Source organism: Hypanus sabinus, chromosome 23, assembly GCF_030144855.1.
Source record: "Hypanus sabinus isolate sHypSab1 chromosome 23, sHypSab1.hap1, whole genome shotgun sequence".
Taxonomy (NCBI): Eukaryota; Metazoa; Chordata; class Chondrichthyes; order Myliobatiformes; family Dasyatidae; genus Hypanus; species Hypanus sabinus.
Window position 1 is genome coordinate 23,810,551 of NC_082728.1, and position 24,625 is coordinate 23,835,175.

General features: G+C 38.4%; 1 protein-coding gene across 1 annotated transcript in view; it reads left to right on the forward strand.

Moving 5' to 3' along the window:
- slc38a10 (solute carrier family 38 member 10) overlaps window positions 1-24,625 on the forward strand; it is a 130,314-nt gene that overhangs the window by 4,838 nt on the left and 100,851 nt on the right. Inside the window, exons 2-3 of the mRNA XM_059948540.1 lie at window positions 3,640-3,757; window positions 18,842-18,887. Of these exons, the coding sequence (XP_059804523.1) occupies window positions 3,640-3,757; window positions 18,842-18,887 (164 nt within the window). The remainder of the gene's footprint in view (window positions 1-3,639; window positions 3,758-18,841; window positions 18,888-24,625) is intronic.

Sequence of the window (24,625 nt, forward strand, 5' to 3'; positions counted from 1 at the left end):
TATTGAATAATCCAAATTTGCTTTACATAGAATTTCAATGATTATATATTTTAAAAGTAAATACGGTCTGGAAGTATAATCAAGATGCAGTAGTAACATTAACTTCTTTCATGTCTTGTAGGCTTGAGTCATGTTTCATTCCACTATCTCTCTCAGACATCTTTTTTATTGTTAACGTAGCAGGTATTAGAGTTGTATGATGCCTCATTGGTATTTCACGGACATTGTCTTGCCATCTGGCTTCAGCTCACATGACACACAGTATTTTACTGAAAAGTAATCTGTGTTCTTTGTATCTTTTGAAAGGCTAATCCTACTGAAAAGTGTGGTCCTAACAAATTTCAGTTTTGTTAAACATAAGACTCTTGGTATCAGAGAGAATTGCATTTTTATTCTTTCTAATTCATTTCAGTTTGGTTCCCATTTGCCTTTTAGGTATATATTCAATACAGGATTTGCCCATGTCTGTAGTTTGTGTGTCTTTTAAAAGATTCATAAAGTTGTTAGACTCGAACATCAATGGCCACCTTTTATGGTTGTCCTGCTGGGTAAAGTCATTTTGGATAGGAAGTAGCAACAAGCATCATTGTAGATTTTTGTTTCTTTTAAACTTCAGGGGTTATTTTGATCAAGGTTTTTAAGACTGGTCAATTCAGTATGACAGGTTTGCCCAAAAGCTGACTCAGATTTTTACCACATTTAAAATTCTCTGATTGCTGTATCAAATGGTTTCACTGTGTTAGGCAAATCTGGAGTTGTCTCTTAATTGTTAAGCAACACACACAAAAATGCTGGAGGAACTCAACAGGCCAGGCAGCATCTCTATAGGAAAGAGTAACAATCGACATTTACACAACCTGGTATGGAAGTTGTCCTGTCCAAGACCAGAAGAAGCTGCAGAAGATAGGGAACATAGCCCAGCACATCACACAAACCAATCTTCCATCCTTGGACTCACTTTACACCACACGCTGTCAGAGCAGTGCTGCCAGGATAATCAAGGACAAGACCCACCCAGCCAACACACTTTTTGTCCCACTTCCCTCCGGGAGAAGGTTCAGGAGCATGAAGATTCGTATGTCCAGATTTGGGAACAGCTTCTTTCCAACTGTGATAAGACTGCTGAACAGATCCTGACCCGGATCTGGGCCGTACCTTCCAAATATCTGGACCTGATTTGCACTACCTTACTTTCCCTTTTCTATTTTCTAATTATGATTTATAATTTAAATTTTTATTATACTTTGATTTGTACTTCAGGGAGCGCGAAGCGCAGAAACAAATATCACTGTGATGATTGTATGCTCTAGTATCAACTGTTTGGTGACAATAAAGTAAAGTTTTGGGCCAAAAATCTTCGTCAGGACTTTGGGCGGGGGGGGGGGGGGGGGGGGAGTAGACAAGGTCAGAGAGTTCTGATGAAGGGTCTCGGTCCGAAACGTCGACTTCCTACGGATGCTGCCTGGCCTGCTGCGTTTCACCAGCATTTTGTGTGTATTGCTTGAATTTCCAGCATCTGCAGATTTCCTCGTGTTTGAGGTCAGAGTAAGAAGGCGGGGGAGGGGAGGAAGAAATACAAGGTAGTAGATGACAGGTGAAACCAGGAGAAGGGGAGGGTTGAACTAAAGAGCTGGGAAGTCGATTGAAAGAGATAAAGGGTTGGAGAAGGCGGAATCTGATGAGGGGACAGAAGGCAGTGGAAGAAAAGGAAGAGGGAGGAGTACCAGAGTGAGGTGATGGGTAGGAATGGAGATAAGGTGAGAGAGGGAAGTAGAATGGGGAATAGTGAGGGGGGTGGGGGACACCGGAAGTTTGAGAAAATGATGTTTGTGCCATCAGGCTGGAGGTGTAGAATATAATGTGTTGCTCCTCCAACCCTGAGTGTGGCTTCATTGTGGCAGTAAAGGAAGCCATGGACTGAAATGTCAGAATGGGAAGTGGAATTAAAATGGGTGGCTACTGGGAGATCCCACTTTTCCTGATGGACAGAGCATAGGTGCTTGGCTGGGTAGCTTCCATCCTGGGATGGCATGAATCCCATTCTCCTGTGCAGTTCCAGTGTTCTACCTACAGGAAAGGTATCAAGAAGATTGAAAGAAAACATAAATTTATAAGGATTTATAAGAATTTATAGGGAAAGGTTGAATCAGTTTGGACTTCATTCTCTAAAGCATAGGAGAATGAGGGCAGATTTGATAGAGATATATAAAATCATAAAGGGTATAGATAGGATAAATGCAAGCAGGCTTTTTCCACTGAGGTTGGGTAAGACTAGAACTAGAGGTCATAGGTTAGAGGGTCAAAGGAAGAGTTGAGGGGGAACCTGAGGGGGAACATCTTCAATAGATTGGTGTGAGTGTGGAACGAACTGCCAGCAGAAGTGCTGTTTGTGGGTTTGATTGTAACATTCACACAAGTACATGGATGGGAGCCGTATGGAGGAATGTGGTCCAGGATCAAGTTGATGGGACTAGGCAGAATAACAGTTCAGCATGGACTCAATGGGCCTATAGTCAGGTACTCTATAGCTTTGACTATATGTGAGATTTGCATGAATATTTTGGTTACTAACCTTGAGGTATCACGACTGCCGCAGAAACTTGTAGGATCAATGGTTTGAAGATGAGCAGCTCTTTGGCTTACTTTTGTTGTTTAGGCTAAAGAGGCTGAAGTGGCAGCTCCGGGGCATGCCTAAAGCAGTGTTTTGACTACTGCTGCATGTTTTTCTTATAGCAGCAAGTCCAGGGCAGAAGTGCTCCCTCTGCCTCTTGTGATATCTGCCTTGTATCTCCATAATTACTTGTTTTTGCTATGCTTCATTTTATCAATTCCCTGGAATATGTGGATGTAGATGAAGTAGAGATGTCCTATAACTGATCTGCTAAATATAATGAAACCTTGAATTGCTGTATCCACAGTGTTTAATGAACTGCCATTTTTACGAATGCCCATCTTGAAATTTTGCACTTTGGGGTTTTGTGAATTTTGTTATTTCATTTTTATCTGTTGTTATGTTCATGCATTTGTTGCAACGAAAGTTCATTAAGATGAAATATTAACTCTTCCTTCTCTCTTTTAATTTCCAGCTGCTCTGCAATATTTGTAATTCATCATTGGTCTTCCTTTTATTTCTTTCTGTCTAAAGAACAGGCATTCTTAACTAAAGGCCAAGAAAATCAGCTTCCTGGATTTTAAAACTGCACTTTCATAATAGCACATAAGGAGTTACTCAAGTAAATAAAATACTAGGCAGATTAATAGTTCAGCATAGACCAGATGGTCCAAAGGGCCTGTTTCTATGCTGCAGTACTTTATGACTCTATAATTTAGATGAATAGTACGAATGTCTTTATTTGATTTCAGATTTTTGGGAATTAAAATGAAATCCATCTTTAATAGTCTTGTGGACTAAGGACTACAGCTCAGTTACATACAATTATTTGATGTTTAGGTCACATTCAAAATGCTTTCAGCACAAGGCAGACAGGCAAACAGTTCAGAGTGGACTGAATTATTAATAACTGATTTAAAATTGTTAATGCATGTTCAGTAAGATCAATTCTTCTCTGGTTCATAAGCTCTGGGGTGATGTGTTCCTATTAAAATTGATGTCTTGTTTTATTTTTTTTTAACCCTTAGTGTGGAATTGCATTAGGTGTTGTGCTGCTCCTCTTCTGTTCCTGGATGACTCACCAGTCCTGTATGTTCCTGGTGAAGGCAGCAAACACGAGCAAGCGGAGGACATATGCTGGTCTTGGTAAGTCACATTTGCATGGTACCAGGTGATGTAATTTGTAAAATCTACAACCCAGTCCTTACACAGCAATTTAAGCTGTTGCATCTTTGCTGGAACAAGTGAAATGAATGTTCTCAACTTCGCAAAGCACTTTGAAACAATCATATTCAGTTGACATGCACTCAGGTGAACTTCAGGAATTACTGGTGCAAGACTACTCCAAAGTCAACAGATTCCATGCAGGTTTAAAAATGTATAAGGAGACAGGAGGATGAGATTATTTGGTGGTGTTCATAGTGGAAGTATCTTTGGCTGTTTCCTGGAGACATGAGACTGCAGAGTCTGGAATCTGCAGCAAAAAACAATTTGCTGGAGGAACTAAGTGGGTCTAGCAGTACCTGTGGGATGTAAAGCAGCCAACATAGTCAAAGGTGCCACCCACCCACTTTGGGCATCCTCTTCTGTCCCTTTTCCCATTGGGTAGAAGATACAAAAGGCTGAATACATGGTTCACCTGCCTCAAAGACAGCTTGTACACGTTATTGTGAGTGTATTGAATGATTCCCTCATACATTAAGATGGACTTTTGACCTTACAGTCTATTGAGTTATGATCTTGTACCTTATTTTCTACCTGTGTTGTGTTTTCTCTGCAGCTAATAAAATTTTCTTAGGCTTCCAGCTGGGTATAGGTATTAATTATAACAGACCTTTCGATGACAAACTCTGCCATCTTCAGGAATGATGCCTGGGCATGTCTAGTCAGGTGTTATTTATACCCCTGTAGTCCATCTCTGCTGATGGGTTAGTCCTTACCTAATCAGTTTTCTGCTCTCCCAACTTGTTTACAATCAAATTCCAGTCCTTACAGAGAGCGCTCCTTTGTCTTTGTTAAAATTCTTCTAGTTTTATTTCAATTGTTTCCTTTACCAAGCGGCCCCAAAAGCCATTGGCATGGCACAGTAGTTTGCCGTCAAAGTCAGTCCTACGGCCATTGCGAATGCAGTGTCCTACTACCACAGGTTTCTCCGGGTAACCTAAACGGATACACCTCCTGTGCTCCTTGATGTGTGTTTCCACTGTGCATCCCATCTGGCCAATATGCGCTGCTCTGCTTTCACAGGGAATTCAGTGAACACCAGTTGTCCTGAATCCCAGGTCACTTTTGACCCGCAGAAGCTGTGAATTGAGCTTCCTGACAGGTTTGTGGATGGTATTAATTTGGTATTTCTTCAGGATCCTGGCGATTCTTCCAGAAACCGTGGAAATAAAGGGAATAAAGGTTACCACCAGACTAGACATGCTCAGGCATCATCCTGAAGAAGATGGCAGAGTTTGTCATCGAAATGTCAGTTATAATAACTACCCATAACTGGCTGGAAGCCCAAGAAGAGTTTATTTATCATATGGAAGCCCTAGATCCTTTTTCTCTTTAGCTGTTACACTTTATTCTGCACACTATTATTGTTTAACCTTGTAATGATTCGATCTGTATGAACCGTGTGCAAGATAACCTTTTCACTGTACCCTAGGAAATGTGAACATAATAAACCAATGCCAATCTATGTTGACAGTTCCCCCCCCAGATGCTGCTTGGAATTCTTCCAGCAATTTGCTTCTTATTTTGATAATTTCCTTTATACACCTTTTTGTGATGTAATGTGCAGAAAATTAAGAAAAGATGGGAACCTGTAGTGTTTTTTTTTTAAACAATGTGTGGTTGAGTTCAAACGTAGGTAATGCCTGAATTATGGTCATAGAAGTTTGCTCTTGGAATTCTCAAATAATTAGGTATAGGAATAATGTCATCCAGCTGGGAATGATGCAGGGATGTTACTGGGGCTGGAGGCCTTGAGTTATGAGGTGAGACTCAGTAGGCTGGGGCTATTTTCTCTGGAGTGTAGAAGGTTGATGGGTGATGTTTTTGAGGTATATACAGTTGTGAGAGGCATACATGAGGTGAGTTGTCACAGTCTTATTCTCAGGGCAGGAGAGTCGAAAACCAGGGGACATACATTTAAGGTGAGGGGGAAAGTATTTTATAGAGAACCCAAGGGGCAGCTTTTGCACTCAATAATTGGAATAAAGAATGAGCTTTTGGAGGAAATGGTAGAGGCAGGTAGAATTACTATATTTAAAATACAGTTCCTATAAAAATTATTAACTCTGGCTCCCAGAAGTTTTACAACATTGAATCACAGTGGACTTAATTTGGCTTTTATGACACTGATCAACAGAATGTTTTTTGTGACAAAGTGAAAACAGATCTAAATTAATTACATTTACTAAACTCCTATATTATTCACCCCCTTCGAGTCAGTATTTAGTAGATGCACCTTTGGCAGCAATTACAGCCTTGAGTCTATGTCGAAAGGTCTCTTATCAGCTTTGCACATCTGGACTCTGCAATTTTTCCCCGTTCTTTACAAAACTGCTCAAGCTCTGTTGGAGTGCATTGGGATTGTGAGTGAACATCCCTTTTCAAGTCCAGCCACAAATTCTCATTTGGATTCAGGTGTGGAATCTGACTTGGCCACTCCAGGACATTAAATAGATTTGTTTTCCAGCAAGACCATAACCTCAAGCATAAAGCCCAGGCTATGTAGGCTTAAACAAGTCGCAGTTCTCTTGCAGACTGCATCAGTTTTTCCTCTAGGATTTCCCCGTATTTTGTTGCATTCATTTTACCGTCTACCTTCACAAGCCTGTTCCAGTGAAGCATTCCCACAGAATGATGCAGCCACCAGCATGCTTCATGCTTCATGGAAGGGATGGTGTGTTTTTGATGATATGTGGTGTTTGGCTTACGCCAATCATAGTGTTCAGTCTGGTGGCCAAAAAGCACAATTTTGGTTTAATCAGACCATAGAACCTTCTTCCAATTGACTTCAGAGTCTCCCACATGCTTTCTGGCAAACTCTAGCTGAGATTTCATGTGAATTTTTTTGCTCTCCCATCTCAGCCACTGAAGCTTGTAACTCCTTCAGAGTTGTCATTGGTCTCTTAGTGGCCTCCCTCACTAGTCCCCTTCTTGTACAGTCACTCAGTTTTTGAGGACAGCCTGCTCTCGGCAGACTTACATCTGTGCCATATTCTTTCCATTTCTTGATGATTGACTTAACTGTACTCTAAGGGATATTCAGTGACTTGGAAATTTACTTGTATGCATCTCCTGATTTGTGCCTTTCAATATATTTTTCATGGATTTGCTTGGAGTGTTCTTTTGTCTTCGTGGTGTAGTTTTTGCCAGGATACTGGCTCACCAACAGTTGGAACTTTCAGATAATGGTGTATTTTTACTACAGCCAATTGAAACACCTTGATTGCACACAGCTTTATATATAACTAGAACGCCTTAACCAGTTGACTGCACCAGTGATGATTTGGTGTGTCATATTTAAGGGAGTGAATACTTATGCAATCAGTTATTGTTTTATATTTGTAATTAATTTGGATCACTTTGTGGAAAGAGTTGTTTTCTGTTGATTAGTGTCAAAAAAAGTCAAATTAAATCCACTCTGAATCAATGTTGTAAAACAAACATGAAAACCCTTTTGGGGAGGGGAGTGAATTGGTTTTATAGGTACTGTATATTAGGACAGGCACGTGGATAGAAATGGTTTAAAGGGAACTGGGCCAAATGCAGCCAAACAAGACCAGCTTAAGTAGGCAAGGTTTGGCATGGGTGAGTTGGGCTGAAAGATCAATTTAGTGCTGCCTAACTATGACCCTAAGACAACCCAAAAATCCAAGATGTGGAATAAAATTCACGATTATGGAATTTATGTGGGAGTAAACATTAAATACAAAAAATGCGCAAAAACAATTTTTAGTCTATTTTTTACTTTTTTGACTCATTTCTTGACAGGTGCAGATAATGTGTTTTTATTTAATGTGCTGGGTTAATTTTGCTGTCAAGCAGGATTTTAAAGAGCTTTCCATGTTATTTATCCTCATTGTCTGAAACAGGCCAGTAGTTGCAAGTGCAAGTTGTAAAACCTAAACTACTTGTTGTGAGTTACACCATTAAATTCTCTTACCTATCTGATAGGCATTCGGGGAGGGGTTCCGTCGTCTGCATTAAAACTTCTTTGCACTTGAATTAATTATTGATCAATTTGGAGATTGTCTAACCTGAGTGCCAAGCTGTTTCCTTTTCTAACCTCAGTGTTTGTCTTCAAAAAGTTCAGCTGGTATCCTTGGTGCAGCAGAAGTTTACTTTCTCTGCAACTCCTTTTGAGGTTACTGCCTTTGCAGGCAGTATTATTGTTCAATGTAACTTGATAATTGGCTAAAATCAAGAAACAGTTTTGCACGTTTGATACAGCTAAGATTTGGGATTGGACAGTGTCCAGACTGCATAAGTGGAAGACTTGTGTTTCTGGACAACCTCCATCTCAGCCAGGAGTTGAAGTGATTTAGGACCACATGATGTGCAATACTGTTTGTACCTTGCATTTGCTTTACATGCAATGCACGTATTTGCCTGTACGCCCAGAGGCCATACTACTCTCACTCTGCTGCTGGTCTCTGCTAGGTGTGCTCCAGAATAATCTATGCTCTGATTAAGCTTCAACTGGCAGAGAATGAGGCCCTTTTTTTCCTGGATAGGTCTAATGACTGCTTGTCCTGTTACTTCCAGCATCTACAGATCTTCTCATCATTGTGCTGTTTCCATTCTTTATTGTGATGGTCTCTACTAATCTAAGGCATTTAGAGGCAATTAAATGCATTTGAATGAAATTACGCCTTTCCTAAATTTTAAAAACTAACTAAAAGTGGGAAAAATACCAAGTTGTATTGAAGTTTGATTCATAGAACATAGAACATAGAATAGTACAGCACATTACAGGCCCTTCGGCCCACAATGTTGTGCCGACCCTCAAACCCTGCTTCCCATATAACCCCCCCACCTTAAATTCCTCCATATACCTGTCTAGTAGTCTCTTAAACTTCACTAGTGTATCTGCCTCCACCACTGACTTAGGCAGTGCATTCCACGCACCAACCACTCTCTGAGTAAAAATCCTTCCTCTAATATCCCCCTTGGATTTCCATCCCCTTACCTTAAAGCCATGTCCTCTTATACTGAGTAGTGGTGCCCTAGGGAAGAGGTGCTGGCTGTCCACTCTGTCTATTCCTCTTATCTTCTTAATATCTTGTACACCTCTATCATGTCTCCTCTCATCCTCCTTCTCTCCAAAGAGTAAAGCTCTAGCTCCCTTAATCTCCGATCATAATCCAAACTCTGTAAACCAGGCAGCATCCTGGTAAATCTGCTCTGTACCCTTTTCAGTGCTTCCACATCCTTCCTATAGTGAGGCAACCAGAACTGGACACAGTCCTCCAAGTGTGGCCTAACCAGAGTTTTATAGAGCTGCATCATTACATCGCGTCTCTTAAACTCTATCCCTCGACTTAGGAAAGCGAACACCCCATAAGCTTTCTTAACTACCCTATCTACCTGTGAGGCAACTTTCAGGGATCTGTGGACATGTACCCCCAGATCCCTCTGTTCCTCCACGCTACTAAGTATCCTGCCATTTACTATGTATTCTGCCTTGGAGTTTGTCCTTCCAAAGTGTACCACCTCACACTTCTCTGGGTTGAACTCCATCTGCCACTTCTCAGCCCACTTCTGCATCCTATCAATGTCTCTCTGCAATCTTTGATAATCCTCTACACTTTCTACAACACCATCAACCTTTGTGTGGTCTGCAAACTTGCGAACCCACCCTTCTACCCCCACCTCCAGGTCGTTAATAAAAATCACAAGAAGTAGAGGTCCCAGAACAGATCCTTGTGGGATACCACTAGTCACAACCCTCCAATCTGAATGTACTCCCTCCACCACAACCCTCTGCCTTCTGCAGGCAAGCCAATTCTGAATCCACCTGGCCAAACTTCCCTGGATCTGATGCCTTCTGACTTTCTGAATAAGCCTACCGTGTGGAACCTTGTCAAATGCCTTATTAAAATCCATGTAGATCACATCCACTGCACTACCCTCATCTATATGCCTGGTCACCTCCTCAAAGAACTCTATCAGGCTTGTTAGGCATGATCTGCCCTTCACAAAGCCATGCTGACTGTCCCTGATCAGACCATGATTCTGTAAATGCCCATAGATCCTATCTCTAAGAATCTTTTCCAACAGCTTTCCCACCACAGACATAACGCTCATTGGTCTATAATTACCTGGACTATCCGCACTACCTTTTTTGAACAAGGGGACAACATTCGTCTCTCTCCAATCCTCTGGTACCATTCCCGTGGACAACAAGGACATAAAGATCCTAGCCAGAGGTTCAGCAATCTCTTCACTTGCCTTGTGGAACAGCCTGGGAAATATTCCGTCAGGCCCCGGGACTTATCTGTCCTAATGTATTTTAACAACTCCCCAACACCTCCTCTCCCTTAATATCAACATGCTCCAGAACATCAACCTCACTCATATTGTCTTCACCGTCATCAATTTCCCTCTCAGTGGTGAATACAGAAGAGAAGTATTCATTGAGGACCTCGCTCACTTCCACAGCCTCCAGGCACACCTCCCCACTTTTATCTCTGATCGGTCCTACCTTCCCTCCTGCCATCCTTTTGTTCTTCACATAATTGAAGAATACCTTGGGGTTTTCCTTTACCCTACTCGTCAAGGCCTTCTCATGCCCCCTTCTTGCTCTTCTCAGCCCCTTCTTAGCTTTCTTGCTACCCTATATTCCTCAATAGACCCATCTGATTCTTGCTTTCTAAACCTCGTGTATGCTGCCTTCTTCCACTAGACTTTCCACTTCACTTGTCACCCATGGTTCCTTCACCCTACCATTCTTTATCTTCCTCACCGGGACAAATTTATCCCTAACATCCTGCAAGAGATCCTTAAACATCGACCACATGTCCGTAGTACATTTCCCTGCAAAAACATCATCCCAATTCACACCGGCAAGTTCTAGCCTTATAGCCTCATAATTTGCCCTTCCCCAATTAAAAATTTTCCTGTCATTTCTGATTCTATCCTTTTGCATGATCACTGTCCCCTGGATGCTCACCCACCGACAGATCTGTGACCTGACCTGGTTCGTTACCTAATACTAGATCTAGTATGGCATTCTCCCTAGTCGGCCTGTCAACATACTGTGACAGGAATCCATCATTCCCATTTGAACAAATATGTTTGGGCTAGATTCAGCAACTAGTGCTGATGTAAAGCAGAGGAAACATATGATCAAAAGGTTCAGGGCCAAACCTGGATTTAGTGATGAATCCAGGAGTGGAATTGCTTCCAATATGTTTTGTACTTCTGTTCTGCAGAGTGTAGGCATACAAGTCTGGAGCTCACTGATATGTGCTCTAATGTTTGCCGATGCTTTTCTGAGGAACAATCAATACAATCCAACCCAATTTATTTCAGAACTTTAAAGATGAAAGAGAGGTTTGATATCTGATGGCTGTCAGGAAGTATGTAGAATTAAATGATTTTGTGCCAAGGTCTGGTTGTTAATTGCTTTGAAGAGAATGGGATCCAGCATTTGTTTGCAGTGAGTGATAATGGGCACTGGCTCAAGGAAAAGGTAGCATCTGTTTAGAAAATTGGCAGGGAAAGGGAGGTGATGATTAGAGAAGAGGTTATGGGTGGTCACAGGTCATGAAACCCAACTATAGTTTAATTAAGGACAAATAGTTTAAAAATAGGGTCAGAATTACAGGACAACTATTGTGTTGGGCTTGGATATCTGGTAATTAGAGAAAATCTCTTCAAAGAACAGAACTTGGGAACGGTAAAACTGAGGGCATGTCCTCGGGGGAGTTTAGGTGCATCAAAGTTAAGTGAAGATAATAGCCAAAACCTGAGTAAATGGAAAGGAGCAAAGCTTAGGTGAAGAATTAAATCACAATGCATGGGAAGTTGCTGAGTTAAGAGATTCAAAGAATACAAATAATTCTTAGTGAAGAAGTTACAATTGGGTTAAGCGAAACTGCTGATTTTCTTCTTTTCTTTTTCAATCTTTTTATTGATTTTCACATATACACAAAAAAAATAACATAGTAATAAGTAAATTATAAACACAATAGACTTGAAATCACATTGATAATAAGATAATAATATCCTACTAAACATCAACAAAAGAAAATACCTTAATCAAGTCCACATGATTATATGAAAAAAAAACAAATAACCATTAAAAAAGAAAAAAAATATAAAAAAATATGTGAGAAAAAAAAAATATATATTAAAAAAAATAAAACACTAAACTAAACTAACATAGGCAATAATAACAGTTTACAAGTATAAGATAGTGTCAAAGAACTCCGGAACTCCATACCTGAACATGAATAAGCAGAAAGGTCTGGAGAAGGCCAAATTAATTCATATGAAAATGTCGAATAAACGGTCTCCAAGTTTCTTCAAATTTAATTGATGAGTCAAAAATAGTGCTTCTAATTTTTTCCAAACTCAGATAAGAAATAGTTTGAGAAAGCCATTGAAATGTAGTAGGAGGATTTACTTCTTTCCAATTTTGTAGTATAGACCTTCTGGCCATTAATGTTACAAAAGCAATCATTCGTCTGATTGAGGGGGAAAACTGATTGCCATCTTCATTTGGTATGCCAAAAATTGCAGTAATAAAATGAGGTTGTAAATCTATATTCCAAATTGAGGAAATAGTAGTAAATATATCCTTCCAATAATTATGTAAAGTGGGACATGACCAAAACATATGGGTCAATGAGGCCAATGCTAAATGACATCTGTCACATAGAGGGTTAATATGAGAATAGAATCGAGCAAGTTTATCTTTAGACATATGAGCTCTATGTACAATTTTAAATTGTATTAAAGCATGTTTAGCACATATAGAAGAATAATTAACCATTTGCAAAATTTTTTCCCATTTATCTGTTGATATGTTGTATTGAAGTTCTTTTTCCCATTCTTGTTTAATTCTAACTGATATTTCTGGTTGTATCTTCATAATCATATTATAAATAAAAGCTACTAATCCCTTCTGACAAGGATTTAAGGTAAAGATCAAATCTGTAGTGTCCATCAAAGTTGAATTAGGAAAAGATGGTAAAACTTTATGTAAAAAATTTCTAATTTGTAAATATCTGAAAAAATTAGATTTAGGTAATTCAAATTTATTAGAAAGTTGATCAAATGACATCAAAGTATCTTCAAAAAAGAGATCACGAAAACATTTTATACCTTTCCTTTTCCATATGTTAAAAGCTTGATCTGTCCAGGAGGGTTTGAAAAAGAAATTAAATAAGATAGGGCTATCAAGAACAAAGTTTTTCAAAATAAAAAACTTACGAAATTGAAACCAAATTCGTAATGTATGTTTAATAACAGGATTAAATATTTGTTTATTAAATTTAACTAAATCCGCAGGAAGACAAGAACCAAGAACAGAGAATAGAGAATATCCCTTTACCTCATTACATTCCAAATTTACCCACTGTGGGCACAGTGGTGAATCCAAATCTAATTTCCAATACAATAAATTACGAATATTATTTGCCCAATAATAAAATCTAAAATTAGGTAAAGCTAAACCACCATCTTTTTTTGATTTTTGTAATTGCTTTTTACTTAACCTAGGGTTTTTATTTTGCCACACAAATGAAGAAATTTTTGAATCAATGTTATCAAAAAAAGATTTAGGAATAAAAACTGGTAGGGCTTGAAATAAATATAAAAATTTCGGTAAAATCATTTTGACAGCATTAATCCGACCAATTAATGATAAAAACAAGGGAGACCATCTTGTAGTAAGCATAGGTAAAAAATTCATTCTAAATAAATCTTTATATTTCTTGGTAATTTTTATACCTAGATAAGTGAAGTTATCAGTAACAACTTTAAATGGTGTCCTATCAGTCAATAAAGTTTGTGCATTTAAAGGAAATAGTTCACTCTTATCTAAATTTAGTTTATAACCAGAAAAAGTACCAAATTGAACCAACAAGGATAAAATAGCAGGAATAGACCTATCAGGGTCAGAAATATATAACAGCAAATCATCAGCATAAAGAGATAATTTATATAACTTCTCATTACGGGTAATACCAAAAATATTAGGAGATTCACGAATAGCAATAGCTAAAGGTTCTAATGCAATATTAAATAATAAAGGACTTAAGGGACAACCTTGTCTCGTACCACGAGATAATTGAAAAAAAGAGGATCTGTGGATATTCGTAAAAACAGAAGCAACAGGTTTATGATATATTAATTTAATCCATGATATAAAATTAGGACTAAAATTAAAATTTCTCAATGTATTAAATAAATATATCCATTCAGCTCTATCAAAAGCTTTTTCAGCATCTAATGAAATAACACATTCTGGGATTGTGGGTGGTGAAGTATGAATTATATTAATCAATTTTCTAACATTAAAAAAGGAATACCGATTCCTCATAAAACCAGTTTGATCTTCTGAAATAATCTGAGACAGTACTTTTTCTAATCTAATAGCTAAAATTTTTGTAAGAATCTTAGAATCTACATTTAATAATGATATAGGGCGATAAGATGTACATAAAGTAGGATCTTTATCTTTTTTAAGAATTAGAGAAATATTAGCTTCATAAAAAGATTGAGGTAATCTCTTCTTAGCAAACGCATCATTAAAAATTTCACATAACCAAGGAGAAAGCAAAGAAGAAAAAGTTTTAAAAAATTCTACTATATAACCATCAGGACCAGGAGCTTTCCCTGAGTTCATTGATGAAATAGCCTCTCCTATTTCCACTATAGAAATAGGAGCATCTAACAGACTATGATCTTCATCAGTCAGTTTAGGAATATTCAAATTGTTAAAAAAATTATCTATCATGGACTGGTCACCATCAAATTCTGAATGATATAAAGATTTATAAAAATCTTGAAAGGTATTATTAATTTCTTTATGATCAGTAGTTAAATTACCGTCTGATTTGCGAATTTTAATAATTTGTCGCTTAGTCGAGATAGCCTTTAATTGATTAGCTAACAGTTTACCAGTACGGTCACTATGAATATAAAATTGAGCCCTGGTCCTAATTAATTGATTTTCAATTGAAGAAGATAATAGTAAACTATGTTCCATTTGAAGCTCAACTCTCTTCTTATAAAGTTCTTTGGTAGGAGTCACGGAATAAATCTTATCAATTTCCTTAATTTTATCCACCAATAAAGCAATATCTAAATATCTTTGTCTTCTTTTACCAACAGAATATGAGATAATTTGACCACGAATAAAAGCCTTAAAAGAGTCCCAAAGTATTCCTCTGTCGATTTCTTCAGTACAGTTTGTAGAAAAGAACAAGTCAATTTGCTGTTTTATATAAGTAATAAATTCCGGGTCTTGAAGCAAAGTAGCGTTAAGTCTCCAAGATCTGGTGTTATTGGGATAGTCCGAAATCTTAATAGATAACTTCAAAGGTGCATGATCCGAAATAGTAATAGAATCATATTTACAATCAATAACATCCGTTAATAACCGATGATCAATAAGAAAATAGTCAATTCTAGAGTAACTATGATATACATGTGAAAAAAAAGAAAATTCTTTATCTTTAGGGTTCAAAAACCGCCATATTTCTGTAATTCCCGAGTCAACCAAAAATGAATTAATAAGTAGGGCTGATCTATTCGGAAGAGTGCGAATAGGTTTCGATCTATCCATCAAAGGATTCAAACAACAATTAAAATCTCCACCCATTATCAACATATATTCATTTAGATTAGGAAGAGAGGTAAATAAACGTCTAAAAAATTCAGGGCAATCAAAGTTTGGAGCATAAATATTAACTAGAACAACTTTCCGATGGAAAAGTAAACCAGTTATCAACAAAAATCTACTCTGTGGGTCAGAGATAATTTCATGATGTGTAAACGATATTGAGGGATCTATAAAAATAGACACACCCCTAATTTTGGCGGTACAATTCGAATGAAATTGTTGACCCTTCCAGAACCTAAAAAAACGTTGATTATCCTCCCTCCTGATATGGGTCTCCTGTGCAAAGATAATATTAGCATTCAGTCTATGGAATACTTTAAATATTTTTTTGCGTTTAATCGGATGATTTAAACCATTAGTATTCCAGGAGATAAAGTTAACAGATCTATCCATCATACCAATATTAATTGTGTGTATCATAAAAGGTTAAAAAGACACATAACCCACAATTCAGGAAGGAGGAAAATTGATTCAGGAGCAGCCGGAGAACATGACACTTCAACAATATTAGTAATTTAAAGTCGGCCTATAAACTAAAAGCAAAAAAATAAAAAGCAAAAGCGTGAAAAAAGATCCCTACCCCCTCCCCCCACCCTTCGAAAAAAAGCCAAGCGGCAGGCGCATAATCTAATACTAATATTACCCCCATTTCAAGATGGCAGCTCTATAAAAAAAAGATTAGAAAACTATATATCACCCAAATTAAAATATAGAGTTGCAAAAAAAAAATATATATATATCAATCAGAATAATAAAAAAAAACTAATATAATACAACAATCATTAATAAAAAAAAAGGTATAAACGTCAAAATTTAAAAGTGTAGTATACCTTTAAAAAAAAAATCCCATATTCAAATACAAGATGACGTTTCAAGAGCAAAGACTTATGGGAAGAAGAAACGCCATTTTGAAAAAGCCATATTACTAAATACAAAAGTGAGTTCAGCGATCTGTTAAAAGACAAAATAACATTTAAAAAGAAAGGGATATAATAAACAGTACAACATATATATAAAAAAAACTAAAAATCCAAAACATTCGTCCCATAAAAACTGCTGATTTTAAAGGAGGTAGTGGGGAGGAGAACTTAACACATTGCATTATGACCTGACCAATGTTTTGTATAGTTTTTTTTAAGTCTGTTTCTTTATTGTGTGTAAGTTTATATTCCATGTGCTACTTTTGACTTTTTGATTCATAACACTGCCTCTAAAGATCCTTAATCTGTAGAGATTCCAGGGTTAATCTGTAGTAACCCTGGGGATATGTCACTAATGAATATTTATCTATGAATTTAAATTTGTAATTGAGCTGCTTGTCTTATTCTTGAACCTGTATCTTTAATATAAAAATCATGTGACAGTAAGTGGTATTACTGAGTCTTTAAACCTCAGGTCATCTGGTATCTGTTCAGGAATCCAGTGGTTCCTCTTGCTTATGTGCTCATTTCAAGATTCATTTATTATCAAAGAATGTATAGATTATACAACCTTGAGATTTGCTTGCTCACAACTCAACAAACCTGAAAGAACCCAATTAAAGAAAAAGAATAAAAGTAAAAGACCAATACTCGATGCACAAGAGAAAGGGAAAAAATAATGCAAACAATTAAAGTGAACAACAACAGCCCCCCTCAATTCCGAACCAAAATGGAGTCCTCAGATCCTGAACCCTGGACCAGCCCAGAGTAGGCCCAAAGCCTCGCTCATCAGTTCATCATTACTAGGGGGATACAAAGTACAGCAGCTGCGACAGTCTTCATAGACTCATTGACCATCGCGGAGAGCGAGTGAATTCGGTTCTCATCCCAGCCGGCGCACTGTCCTTTCGGTCTATCTGGACCAGTGTTTAAATTGACCCAATGATGGAACAGCTAAAGGTTCTGGTGCCCGGGAAAGAGGAGTGAAAAATGTGAAGAGCAAACAAAATCAGCCCTCACCTCTGATCTGGGCTGGCATTTAAATTGTCTAAACAGTGTATCGTACCTTGCACTAGGAACCAGGCACCGGGCCTAGACCACGCTGCCCAGCAACTTGCTTCAGGCACAGATTCCATCTCCCAGCCCAAAGCTGCTCTCGAGCTCTTCAGATCAGCTTGGCACCTAGAGCAATCCAACCTTCTCTTTCAATTCATTGGTTTCGCTGCAACATTTACATAACTGTATTGTTTTTAAGTGTCTTAAATGTGCTGAGGTATTATTAGGAGTAATATTTCATTATTGTAAAATCTGCCGGCCGAATACCTCCAAAGTAGTGAATGTGACTGATTATCAGATTTTTACTGTGCTGCTTACTGACGCAAAGCAGAATGAAGCTAAGTATATGTTTGCCAAAGTATTGGGTGTCTTGATATCATATGGCAACATTCCTTCTTGTTGATGTACTTAAAATGGCTGATACAGCAAATTAAATTTTTACCAGAATTTAGTTGGCTTGTGTCTAGTATCTAATTCTGCTTAATGGGCATTTTATTGTTTTGGATTTATTACGGTTTCATTGGAGACAAGAGTATTCCACAGAGGAATACTATACTTTAAGGATATTCATCCATGCACCCCTTCCTTTTAAAATATTATTTAAAAAATATAGGAGATCAGATGCAGCTACAGGAGAGTGGTTTGTTTTCTATATTGTTGTTTTTCCTAGTACAAAGCTGCGTTATCTACACGTCAAGAAACACAGGTTCAAAGAGCAAAATTTTTTATTTATGTTTTGTGCATAAATTCTGTTTCAGCAAATTCTGTATCTTAAAATTTTGAGTAGCAATTTGTGATTTCTGTCAGGGTGTATTTCCATTACCCAAAAATCCGTAACATAGGAGTGGTTTGTTACTGGTAAAGTGCAAGCCAGTGCTTTTTTTTAACCTTTTTAGCTGCTTTCAGTGGTTCATTTTATTATCAAAGTGTACAGCTTTCAATTCTCTGGGTAGCCATGAAACCAAAGCAGCACAATCTTCAGCCCCCAAATCCCACCTCCCGGCCCAAAAAAGCTTCAAAGACGTAACAGGTATATGAACCCCCAAATTCCTCCTCTTGCACAAAACGGATTAGGCGCATCAACCACCCCCCCCCCTTAAAATCCCTCCTCCCACACAAAATTTGAGCAAAACGGATACAACTCAATTTTCAGAATTGACTTGTATTGAAATAGTATTTAGCATTTGTGATTCATGACTAAAAGTCTGCTTTTATAACTCCAGTAGAGAATGTAGCGTAGCTTGATCCTATGTCACAGATGCATGTGCTTTCAAATTATTTTTCCTTCAGTACAGTTACTATGCAAGAATGTTTTATGAAATGTAATGAAAACTTTAAATTCTATGTAAGTGTTTGGCACTCTAATGATTTCTAATCAATTACTTTTCAACTTTATAGCTTTCCATGCCTATGGAAAAGCAGGCAAAATGCTGGTTGAAACAAGGTAAGAAATTTTTAAGTTGTGATATTTTGTTAAGATAACTTGCACTACTGTTAAAAGCTCTTAAAAATTTGTTCTGAATTTTCAGTGCAGTAGTTAATGTCAAATGAATTAAATAGATGACAGTCCTAGTAGCTTTCAAAAATGTTTTTCTTTTAAATGAGGCCTTCCAGATTAAAACAAGATGTTACCAATGTGACATCTATCATTGAAGGACTCAAATCCATATTACGGAAAAAATTTGCAGTTCTTAAGTATCTGAATAATGCACTTCATGTTGGAGGAAAGGCATCAGCTGAAACATGTTGTGGTATGCACTTCACCCTTTATATGTGAAGACTAATTGGTAGTTCTTGGTAAAAGAAATTGTCATCTGTAGAACCCAATGCCATTGTGAATTAACTCATTGGCCTTTAACCACTGGAACCTTGGATAAAATCAAACTAAGACTGATAAAATGAAATACTTATGTTTAACAGCAAGGGTCCCTGAGAATACATGAATAAGGATAACTTTTTTGTATGAATCTCACAGCTCAAGCTAAGCATAAAATTTGCCACTTAATTGAAAATGATAAAGATTGTCGTAATTGTAAAGAATGTTCCACTTGTTTAACCCTGACGTTTTGCTGTGATGGGCCAAACTGCTGGGAAGTATTGGGGGAGATGTCATATTTCAATACCTAAGTTGGCAATGTTTAGTTTTGACTTTATTTCTGTAGTGGAGAGCTTTTCTATAGGTTTTTGAGGGAATAATCATTGTTTAGGAAAATAGCACTTCCACCTCCTTTTCTCAGATTTTCAGTATTTTTCATATATGCTGAGAAATGTGCAAAATTGGACATTCTTCAATGTGGCACTCATAAAATGTTGATGCTAGCTAAATGTTTCAAATTTCCTGCTAAATATCTGAAATGCACTGTTATTTTTCTCCACATAAGTGAATACGCTATTTCTGTTCTCTCAAGAATTAAAACGTTCTTCATAAAATGGTGGAGTCTTGTTTAGCTTTTTGTCACTGAGCAATTTGCTATTATTTTGTCCTGCTGTTACAGATGGAAATTTTCTGATCATTGAAGCATTTTTAGTTTGAAAATGTATAATTCTGATGCATTGCTGTAGATTTCATTTTGCACATTTGTAATCTGCTTAATAAAAAGCTAATGTATTCACTGCTCTGGCTAAGATCTCATCCTTCAAGGATAGTTTAAAATTCTTCATAGAATGTTAGCATTATGTTCCAGTCTTATTGAATGATCTACAGTAAAATAGATGTAAAGAAGAAAGAACCCTGTGGAATTAATGTGCAGATTTTGGATTGGCTACAGAAACTAGGTGCATTCTCAGAAATGGTAGGTTGTGAGCGTGAACAGTTCCCTATATTAATTAGGCAGGGATATTGAAAAAGTAACCATTCAGGGTAGAACCATGTGTTTTGAAATTGACCTAGTTATTGTAATATTTGGTTTTTGAAAGCTCTGAGGTCAATCTTACAAGGCTATTGCAACTGCAAAAAATGACAGATGTATTGTCTCATTGTATATAAACGTATAATGCAGGAATATAAACTAATGTAGGAAGCATCTGAAGGGAGTTTGATGATTGGCATGTATGGTGGGAAATACTAGCTGTAATTTTCCCACAATATACACCATATTGGCGTAGTTCTGGAGATTTCCCATCTCTGCTTTGATTTTGAATTACACAAGTAGAGCTGAAATTTGTTGAATTCCCCAGCAATCTGTGAATCTGCACCATGTTAGGTTTGACACAGGAAGATAGAGCTTCAACATTTGAATGGATAGAAGCAGCTGCAAAGATTGGTAACTATCACGTAATCTACAATTCAAATGGTTTACTGTTTATAATGGAGCTGGTTTCACGGATTTAATTTTTGTTGATCTTTATTGATTAATTGCCGTTTAAGAAATTGTTTTGAACATCAGATATTCAAGTGCCTTGTAAATCCTGTTTGCTGGCTGTCAGGATTTTTATTGCTTCATGGGCACACCTTGTCAGACTGCATATTACACAAGGCCTGCCCTTACCTGCAGGTTGATATGGGTTTGAGGAAGTTAGATAGATGGAACTGCAGAGCCATAAAGAGATTAAAGCACAATAATTTTAAATTGGTAGCTCTTAGGAACCAGAAGTCAATGCAGATCAAGGGACAGGTTTGCTGAGGAGGTGGACCTTGGTGATGGTATGGCATAACTTGCAAACTTCTGAATTAATTTCAACATGGGTTGAAGTTAAGCAGATTGGCAAGAAGGTCATTAGTTCTTGAGAAGCCAACAAAACTGCGCAAGGTAGGTTGGTTAGAGAGTCAGTTGTGGAAAACTGCAGCACAGAAACAGGCCCTTCCACGCATCAAATTTGTACCAAGCCATTAATCTACCCAGTCCCATCGACTTGCACCTGGACCATACCCTCCATACTCCTCCCATCCGTATACCTATTCAAATTTCTTTAAATGTTGAAATTGACCCCACATCCACCACTTGGCACTGGCAGCTCATTCCACACATTCACCACCCTCTGGCGCCTCCCCTTAATAATTTCCCCTTTCGGCCTTAACCCATGACCTCTTGCAGTCTCACTCAACCTCAGTTTGGAAAAAAGCTTCCTTGCCGTTCCTCCATCTATTCCCCTCCTACGTTTGTACCTTTATCAAATCTCTCCTCGATCTTCTACATTCTATGTAATAAGGTCCTAACTATTCAACCTTTCCCAATAACTCAGGTCCTCAAGTCCCAACAATATCCTTGTAAGTTTTCTCTGCATTCTTTCAATTTTATTTGTATCTTTCCTGTAGGGAGGTGACCAAAACTGGGCATAATACTCCAAATTTGGCCTCACCAATATACAATTACAATGTAACATTCCAACTCCTGTACTCAGTACATTGACTTATGATTGCCAATGTGCCAAAAGCTTTCTTTATGACTCTACCTACCAGTGACAGTACTTTCAAGGAATTATGGGTATGTATTCCCAGATCCCTCTGTTCTATTGCACTCCTCGGTGCCCTACTGTTCATCATGTAAGTCCTGCCCTGGTTTGCCCTCCCAAAGTGGACAAATGCAGACACTTGTCTGCATTAAATTCCATCTGCCATTTTTCAGCTGGTCCTACTGCATGCTTTGATGGTCTTCTTTGCTGTCCACTGTACCTCTAATCTTGGTGTCATCTGCAAATTTGCTGATCCAGTTTACCACATTATCAACCAGATCATTGTCATAGGTGACAAACAACAACAGTTCCAGCACTGATCCCTGCGGCACGCATCTAGTCACAGGCCTCCAGTCAGAGAGACAACCATTTTTAATGACTCTGGCTTATTCCCTAAAGCCAGTGTTTAATCCAATCTTGAATGCCAAGGGATTAAACTTTTTTGACCAACCTCCCACGTGGGATCTTGTCAAAGGCCTTGCTAAAGTTCACGTAGAAAACATCTACTGCCTTGCATTCATCAGCTTTCCTGGTAACTTCCTCAAAGCATTAAGGTAGGTTAGACATGACAATCACACACAAAGCTATATTGACTATTCCTAATCAGTCGCTATCTATCCAAATAATTATATATCTGTTTCCTTAGAATACTTTCCAGCAACTTTCCCACTACTGATGTCAGACTCACTGGCCTATAATTTCTTGGCTTATTCTTCGAGCCTTCTGAAACAATGGTACAACATTTGCTATCCTCAAATCCACTGACACCTTGCCTTTGTCTAAGAGTATTTTAGATGTCTGCAAGGGCCCCTGAAATTTCTGCAGAAGCCTCCTACAGGGCCTGAGGAAGCACATTGTCAGGCACTGGGGATTTGTCTACCCTAATTTGCCTCTAGATTGCAAACACCCCCTGCTTGGTAGTCTGTATAGGGTCTATGACCTTGCTCCTTCCTTGCCTATCATCTGTAGTCCCTGTGTCCATCTCTCGAGTCTTTTGACTTCACGCATAGATTACCACTGTGATCTTCTAGACAACCAATTTTGTCCCTTGCTATCCTTTTGCTGTTAATGTATTGGTAGAAACCCTTAGGATTCTCCTTTACCTTGTCTGCTAGAGCAACCTCATGTGTTCTTTTAACCCTCTTGATTTCCTTAAGTGTTCTCTTGCATTTCTTATACTCAAAGACCTCTCCTGCCTGCGTCTACCTGCTATGCGCCTTCTTTTTCTTAACCAGCACCTCAGTGTTTGAAAACCAAAGTTAAACCTTTTATCCTTTTATTCTGACAGGAACATACAAATTCTGTGCTCTTAAAAAAAATTCACTTTTGAAGACCTCCCACTTACTAAGTACACTTTAACAGAAAGCAACCTGTCCCAATCCACACTTGCCAGATCTTTTCTGATGCCATCAGAATTGGCCTTCCTCCCAATTCAGAATCTCAACCCAAGGACCAGACCCAATCTTTTCCATAACTACCTTTAAACTAATAGCATTTTGGTCATGAGAGGCAAAGGGTTCCCCTACACAAAGATCTGTCACCTGCTGCTTCATTCCCTAATAAGAGATATAGTATCACAGTCTCTGTAGTTGTGACTTCTATGTACTGATCAAGGAAACTTTCCTGTACGCATTTAACAAGCTTGCCCATCTAGCCCTTTTTACAGTCCCATCCAATATGTGGGAAGTTTAAAATCAACTACTATCACAATCTTGTAACTGTCTGTGATCTCTTTACAAATTTGCTCTCTAAATCCTGTGGACTGTTGGGCAATCTATAATATATTCCCATTAACGTAATCATAGCTTTCTTATTCCTCAGTTCTACCTCACTAGACAAGCTCTCCAGTCTGTCCTGACTGAGCATTAACATGGCATTTTCTCCTACTAGTAATGCCACCCTGCCTCCTTTAATCCCATCTGTGTTCTATCACATCTAAAACAACAGAACCCTGGAACACTGAGCTGCCATCTCTGCACCTCCTGTAACCAAGACTCACTAATAGCTACAATGTCATATTTCCACATACTGATCCATCCCCTAACCTCATTCGTCTTTTTTACAATAGTTGTTGTTTTGAAACATACCCAGCTCAGAACTTTAGTTCCACCATACCGGACCTTTCATTTCCTGATTTTGCATGTAAGCTTAACAAGATCTTTCTCCACACCCACTTTACTATTTGTTTTGGCACTTTGGTTCCCATCCCCCTGCGAGTCTAGCTTAAACTACCATCATAACACTGCTCACCACCTCCCCCCCCCCCCCCCCCCCGCCTCCATTTCAGGTGCCAACCATCGCTTCTGTACAGGTCCCATCTTTGCTGGAAGAGTGTTCAGTGATCCAAAAATCTGAAGTGCTCCCTCCTGCACCAACTCCTTAGCCATGTGTTAAACTGTATGATCTTCCTAGTTATGCCCTCACCAGCACTTGGCATGGGTGGCAATCCTGAAATCCAACCCTGGAGTTCCTCTCCTTTCTATTCTCTGAACCAATTAATTCCCTATCACTGCAACTTGCCTCTTCTTCTCTCCTTCCCCCTGCCCACCCCCTTCTGAGCCACAGCCAGGTTCAGTGCCAGAGACCAGACCACTGTAGCTTTCCACTGCTAGTCATCCCCACCCAACAGTACCCAAAGTGGGATAACTTGTTGAGAACAGCTACAGGGGTACTCAGCACTGGCTGCCTAACCTCTTTCCCTTTCTTAATGGTCACCCAGTTACACATGCCCTGCACCTTGGGTGTAATTAACTCCCTGTATATCCTGTCTATCAACTCTTCAGCTTCCTG